This window comes from Phaseolus vulgaris, chromosome 5 (genome assembly GCF_000499845.2).
Source record: "Phaseolus vulgaris cultivar G19833 chromosome 5, P. vulgaris v2.0, whole genome shotgun sequence".
Lineage (NCBI taxonomy): Eukaryota > Viridiplantae > Streptophyta > Magnoliopsida > Fabales > Fabaceae > Phaseolus > Phaseolus vulgaris.
Window position 1 is genome coordinate 34274742 of NC_023755.2, and position 7817 is coordinate 34282558.

General features: G+C 31.1%; 1 protein-coding gene across 2 annotated transcripts; it reads right to left on the reverse strand.

Annotated features, from left to right (window-relative positions):
• Positions 1-4806: 4806 nt before the first annotated feature.
• LOC137834510 (uncharacterized) lies at positions 4807-6874 on the reverse strand. 2 transcript variants are annotated; one of them, XM_068642541.1, is made up of 4 exons: positions 6749-6874; positions 5784-6472; positions 5135-5659; positions 4807-5023 (listed from the first exon to the last, which is right to left on the reverse strand). In XM_068642541.1, the coding sequence occupies exons 2-4, from the start codon at positions 6288-6290 to the stop codon at positions 4919-4921; spliced, it is 1137 nt and encodes a 378-aa protein (XP_068498642.1). In that variant the 5' UTR covers positions 6291-6472; positions 6749-6874; the 3' UTR covers positions 4807-4918. The 2 variants fall into 2 exon arrangements, with proteins under 2 accessions (XP_068498642.1, XP_068498641.1); XM_068642540.1 differs by lacking the exon at positions 6749-6874 and having other exon boundaries at positions 5784-6686.
• Positions 6875-7817: the final 943 nt, after the last annotated feature.

A 7817-nucleotide genomic window follows, 5' to 3' on the forward strand; every position in this document is an offset into this window, starting at 1 on the left:
TTAGACTTAAAGTCCACTTCTTAATAATTATTTAATTTAATTTTATATTCATTTTAGTGTCCTCCAAACCTACGTTATAGTTAAATAATATATTTTTCTTTATGTAGACTTAGCCTAACTTGTAAATTTGTATTCCATTGGAGGCCGTCTCTAATGTATAGCCACCAAAAGATTAACTTCCCTTTCTATTGGGACACTAAGCCCACACTAGCCCCATAAAGCGTCTTTTTTTTTTATCTTTAAAAGCTTTCATGTTGGGCATCACTCTTGACATCTCAGCTATGATGACACCTCAAGTAACAACAATCATTTACCATCACATGAAAAAATATTATTAAAAAAAATGAAAAAAGACAAAAAAAAGAAAGAAATTACAAAAATATGGGGGGAGTAGACCAAAAGTCATATGTTAACAAAAACAATACATAGGTAGACTATACCTATTCATAAAGAATTCTAAGAACAGACTAGATGGTAGCCTATTATACCAATGAAAAGATTCTCTATGAATAAATCCTAAATTAGCCAACTTATCAGCACACGCATTTCCTTCCCGAAAAATATGAGTAACCCTAAACTTGATTTCCCACAGTAATTAAGACAAGTATTCCATCGATTACGAAGCATCCAAGGAACATTAGTCCTAGCAGTAAACGCAATACAAACCAAAACAGAATCATATTCCAGCCAGACATTAGTAAGCCCCATCGTTGAGCTTCCTCCATAACATGTATAACCCCATAAAACTCAGCAACCAGAGCAGTCTGAACTTCGAGAAACGCAGGGAAAGTTCCAATAAATTCCCTCATACTCCCACAAAAAATATCTCCACAAGTAGCAAGACCAGGATATCCCCTAGCAGCTCCATCAGTGTTAATTTTAACTCAGCCTGGTGAAGGAAACTCCCATCTAATAGGAAAAGGACGAAGAACTTTATCAACACGAGTATAAATACCAAAAAACTTAATCACGTTGAAATTTAACATATTATTCTTCATTGAAGCTTTAGACGAATTTCCCACTAGACGAGTTAAATCTTTAATAACCGAAATAACCACAGAAACCTCAATCTTATCCTGAAAATGAGCATAATTTCTCATACGTCATATCTAAATAGAAAGAGTTATCACTACAAGCTTAATCAATTTAACCAAATGACTACCATCACTATTAATAAAAGAGAGGAGATCATCCTTTTTAGAGAAATGAGAAGTAGAAAAAATATATCAAACTCAACTCCAAATAGGCAAAGCATTATAACATTCAAAAAATAAATGTTGAATAGATTCCTTGTACTTTTCACAAAGCGTACACATAGAACAAATATGCAGACCTTTATTTTAAATATGTTGATCTTTAAAAACTTTCCAAGGACAAGAGTTTGGAAGACAGAAGATATGAAGACCAAATAAATTTACCCCAACTACAGGGAACTCCTGGATCCAATAAAAAAGTGATAGTCGATTTAAGTGTAAAACAACCAGACTCATCTAGAATTCAATTAGGAATATCCTGTTTCACCCTAACCATGATATGACTAAAAAGATGAGGCATCTGCTGTCAAGACAATGGAATATTCCAATCACCACCTGTCCAAAACTGAGAGACTATATCCGGAATGTTAACACCATCAGATAATCCTACAATATTCGCTAAAGAAGTAGTACCACACCATTTATCATTCCAGAAATTAATAAAAGAACTTGTACCAACCGTCCAAGAAGTATAATCAATTATAGTAGAATAAAACTGCTTAATTCCAGGCCAAAGAGATGAGGATCTATAAACCATTCAAAACTCATATTTTGATTTAAGAACCCTGACTTTTAAGAGCAAAGACCAATGTATGTTTCTAGCTAAACTTCAATTTAAAAATAAAGATGAAAATTGTAGATTAAAAGAGGTGGGAAAAATATCCGAAAACACTCATGGAAGGAAAAACTCCTAAAACTATATTTTTCTGAATAACTTTTTACTTTCAATGAAACACCCTCGTCTAATATAGTTGTTCTCGCCAATTGACTCCAAAGGAAAGCGGTGGCTCCTCCTATTTCTGGTCCTTTACGTATCATGCATGCAACCTACCCTTGAAAACCCTAGCGCTCTTGGGCTTTGGCGTCTTCAGAGGATATTTACTTGTGCTAGACCCAAATGTATTATACACACCACATGTACTTTCTTGCTGACTAGGCCCTACATATATATACGGGTTTCAACATACGCATTTTTGGGCCCACTTAAGTGGTCCATTAGCTCGACTAAACCATCGAACCAACCTGCTCCACACAGGTGCCGATGTGCGATCACCAAGCATTGAGCCCAGCGCTCTGGTCCAATACAATAGTTATTCGAAAAATATAAATAGATATGGAGAGTGGGAAAGACATAGATGATAAGTTATATAAGATTTTAATTAATGTCACAAATTTCTTAGGTGCGTGTGAAACTAATTCAAAATCCATTATAAACTCGAATGTTTGCATTCAAATAATACAAATTGTTATGTCCAAAAAATGATTTTGATCCCTTAGAAGAAGTTGTGCAGTTGAACAAAAAATCTTGCATTAGGTTGCTGTTTCACATGCTTTGCTACTGCTGTATCTTAGAACAAAATCATAAGTAGCACAAAATGAGCCAAAAATTGCGTTGTTGGTGTTTTTATGGTTGATGTTGAACCTATAGATAGATGAACTTTGAAAACAAAAATTATGCAGAGAGAGGCACTCCATTAGGTTGAAGTTTAACCGAGTGAATCGTTACAAGTTCATCAAATACTGTGTTAGCATGTATAAAAGTTTCAATTTTAGATTGCAAATTTCCTTACGCAATCTCTTGCTTTCTCTCTAAGCAACACTCATCAAGGATGCCGGCTACTTGAACATGTTGATAATAATGGCAACACATCATAACAGTGCCTTCTCGGAGTCTGCAACTTAATAGAAAACAATAGTTAATGTAAAATATTATCAGTATCACCGATGTAAGAGCCCAGATCTGAAGAAAGGAATATATATATATACAGCTTATTTGTTTGTTGTCAATGTATAGCTTATTCGTAACCACTTTGATCACTCTCAGTTTCTGCATTGATGCCTTGTGTCTACAATTTTGAAAATGTTTCCAGTAACTGCTTGTGATGCCATCTTTGGCAGAAGACACTTTGTCTAGATAGAAAATGGTGGATTTTTTACATGGGAGACGGTGAAGTTCCCTTGTGTTGAAAGTATATGTTCCTAACAAAACATTTCCTTCCTTCCATTGCTTGAATTTTTCTCCACTCTCAACACATCTCTATATTATCTAATGTATGAATTTTGAAAAGTTATTTAAATAAAATAGATATGATAATAGTATTTTATCTTTTACTTGGGTTTGTTTAATTTTATCTTTGATATATAACACTGAAATAAAATTATTAAATATAAATTAATTTTATTTATAATAAAAATTATTTATTAATTATATTTTTAATCTAGTATCTAACTTAGTTAATATAATAATTAATTTTTTTTTCTTTAAAATTGATTTTTATTTAATAATTTTTTAGTATATAATTATATTATTTAAGAGTAATTTTTGAATATTTTAAAAAATACTTATTGAATAAGATAAAATAGTTATTTGGATTTTTATTAATATTTTTATTTGTTAATAACCAATTTCTAAAAAAATTGGCTGAATATTTTAGTGGGTGACAATCACGCGTTTATAAAAATCAATGAGACTTGACTAATTGAGTACTTTTTGGGTTAATTTAATATTATCATTCATAAAACTGTGTGTTATCAAATATTATTTTTAAAGTCAAAATTTTATCTAAATATATAAGAATTTAAAAAACTTTATAATAGAAAAAATTTAAATTCATTATAACAAAAATTAAAGATACACTTAAAAAAAAAATAATAATTTTAAAGACAAAAAATAATTAGTTACTATATTAATTAAATTAGATATTATTTTAAATATTAAAAAATTATTGATATTTAAAGTTATTTATATTATTAATAAATTTATAAATTAATTTTTAAGTTGATATTTATTTAGTTATTAAAATTTTAACTATTAATTTTAAGATTTAAAATAATTAATGTCTAAAATAATATCTAATTTAATAAATATGAAAGTTTTTTTTATTTAAAGATTTTTTGTGACTAAAAAAACTTACTAAAATTTTATAATTCTTCTTAGAAAATATGCAATTAAAAAGCATTAAAACAATATTGCAACCTTGGAATAACTATATCTAGCTATTTAACTTTTGAAGTGTGAACAAATATATATGAGTAATGATATATTAATAACTTAACTTTTTATATCATCACTTACACTTTTTAATACTATTATTTTAATATTATTTTACATCATTAAATTATAAATTTATCTTTTATTATATATATATATATATATTTTTAAATCTATCGCATCAAAAAAATTATATACAACTCTAAAAATATAAACAATCATTTTTCAATTTACAATGACTGAAGAATGATGTAAAAAGGTTTAACAATCCTTAATGTTTTATTTTAATTTTTTTTCTGATAAAAAAAACTTAGTTATTTATATGCTATCGTACTGATGTATGTATAAAATATCTCATAAATGGCATCAAATTGCATTGTTGGTGTTGAACCTATAGACTTTTATGTTGTTTATCTTCCAAAAGCACTTCCCATTTTATTTGTTTTTCCATTTTCTTTTTCCAAGCTTAGATTGAATCCAATAATTCATTCATACAACTTCAATTAGCATATATGGATGTTTAAACTCTAGATTTAAAACTCCCTTACACCGTCTATTGCCTTCTGCAAACTCCTAGCATTTGTTATATAGTAAAAGATTTTTTATTTTTTTTATCGCCAATAACAATAAATAAATAGGAAGGGGTAGTAAAAGATTTTATATAAACTTTCTGTCAATTCATATAAATCAGTTCTTCATAATTGCATTCTCTGATTGCAATTTCCATCAAGTTACCAGCATTAGAGGGCAACACATCACAACAGTGCCGTCTTGAAGTCTGCAGTTTAATACAAAAGAACATTTTATAAGTAATATTATATATTACGATCAATTAATATTAAATCATGCTCCTAATTTTATTAAATACAAATTGTCCAATATAGATTACCTGTTTGTTGTCGTTTAACTTATTTGTCACCACTTTGATCACTTCCAATTTACTCATCGATGCCTTGTATGAACAATTTTGAAAATCTCTCTTGTAACTGCTTATGATACCATCTCTCCCAGAAGACACTTTATCTAGATAGAAGATGGTGCCTCTTTTACATGGATCAGGGTGAATTTCTCTTGTATTGAAATTATATATTCCTCTCAAAAAATTTCCTCGCAACCATTGTCTGAATGTTCTTCCCACTCTCAGAACCTCTGGCAAAAACATATTGTGCTGAAACACTTCAACAGCATAGCCCCATGACACTGAAATTGTCCATGACAACTGCTTTTCGTAACAAACTGTTTGTTGTAGGATCCTCTCGGAATCAGCATGAACAGCTTCAAATAAATGTTGCATCGATGTTATGCTTGACATGTTAGGAAAGATAGGATCAAAGATATCTGGGTGATGTAGGGACAATAAGGGAGTTAACGGATGAGCAGCCAATAGGCCAAAGATATTTCCCCGCAGATCAACCTATCAAATTCCATAATCACATAAATAGAGGAGTAATTAGAAGCACGATGAAGGAAAGAAAATCACCAACAATATTTATCATTTCAATCTAGATTTCAATATACCCTTTCAACCTAATTGTTACCTGATGAAAACCTGGTTCATGTGTTAATCCCACACCTAGTTCAGTTATGCAAGAGTACACCCTTGAATCACTTGCTAACAGATGCGGATACCTTTGTATGCATGAATCAAGAACCTTGGCTAGGACTTGTGCTAGGGAGGAACTGATGGCAAAACCACCTCCACCAAAAGCCATTCCAAAACCAAAAACCTTGTTGCCTTCATACATCTCTGTGTTGGACCCAACATAGTACCAAAGCCTATGATCATATTTGGAAAGAGTTTTGAGCAGATTGTGAGGGAAGAAAATGGTGTCATCATCCCCAAACACATACCATCTAACACCAGAATGGTTCAATGCCACAGTCTCTTTCACAACACGTGCCACACGGATTGCTGAGCGATGACCAGTCTTGTAAGTGTAGGGAAACTGTGAAGTGTCTTGAGAGACACAAAGAGGAGGAAGAGAATCATCATTGTTGACATTTTCTTCATGTGGGAGGGCATCTACGAAAACACATCCTCTCATTGTTATATTGGGTATGCTGTTCCACCAAAGCTTGGTGTATTGCTTCCTCCAAGGCCATAAAGTTCCGCTTGAGGCAATTCCAAATACAAGATGATCAACAGTGGTCTGATCAGACCGTGACACATCATGTTGTGGTGAATAAAGACTATTCAATGTTACCTTTGTTTTGGCTAGGAGTAGCACTGATACACAGAGAGAAATGACACAAAATAAAGACGAGACTAAAATGAATTTCATCAGAGTAGGTTTGGTTTTGATGGGACTGTGAAGTGTCGTTTTCATGATTAACAAGGGAGCTCGACGAAGTTTTGCAGATGCAGATTTCTCTACGTTATAGAAAAGTTGCACTATTGCATATATAAAAGTTTGAATTATTTCATATTGAACTACACAAAGCATCACCATAATCAGTGGAATATTATAAGAAAACTTGAAAAATGAAAATATAGTTTTGATACCTATTTCTCTCCATGTGCATTCCACCGGTTGGTGTGTGAGAAGGTCATTAGAATGAAGTCAACCATTGGGGATTGCACCATTTCAATCCTTGCTCCGTAATCCTTAATATTAAAGGGGCCAAAAGCTCCATTTGTTGGAGTAATTCTAGTATGTTAGAATTATTATAAGCATATATAGAAATAATATTGAACGAATTTGTAACTTTTTTTTTATATTGTAATATATGTAGCTGGTTATGTTATTGTCTTCTTCTGAACTTTCAGCACATTACTTGCACATTGGAAATGCCAGCTTTTCTGCAAATTGGAAAGATATGGTTGCTGATGTTGCAATCCTAAGCAACTATTTGACTACTGACTATTCATGTATTTTTTATAGGACTCCAGATATCTAAGTTGGTTATGAAATTTTAAATCCGTAAGTGCTAGAACAAAACTGATACAATTTGTGATGAGAAAAGACAAAGTTTGAATAACAACAAGAATAATAATAGTAAACTATAATACAATTTTTATTTTAAAAAATATTATAATAAAGATATACTAAATATTAATATCATTATTTGTTTTTCATCTATTAAATCCATACTCATAATCTTTACATCTTTGTTGTCAAGAGAATTTTATAGATTGTCAAATTTACTAAGGATTAGACTAAGAAAATTACTTTCTTTACCCAATATTTTTTATCTGCACCGACGGTTTCATATAAAATGACAAAAATATTTTTTTTTAGTTTTTTAATAAGAGGGGTTAAGGATTAAAATAAATTTTGGATTTGGTATTTTGTACTATGTTTTTGGATTTGATTTCTAGAACGAGTGATATTTTGACACCCCATTTGCGTTGCTCCAGAATACATCCGTCTGACGTGACACTTTTAATATTAAACAAATAGTGTGGGGGTCCCAGTTGCTGAGGTGGAAAAATTGAAAAGAAAATTGCATTTGAAGGGTGCTTCTGGAATGAAAAACGTTTGAAATGTGCGTTTGAAAGGTAGGACCCGGAAGGAAGAACATTTTGTTTGAGGGTCGTGGATTGGGAAGGGAGATCGTTTGTGTTTGAGGGT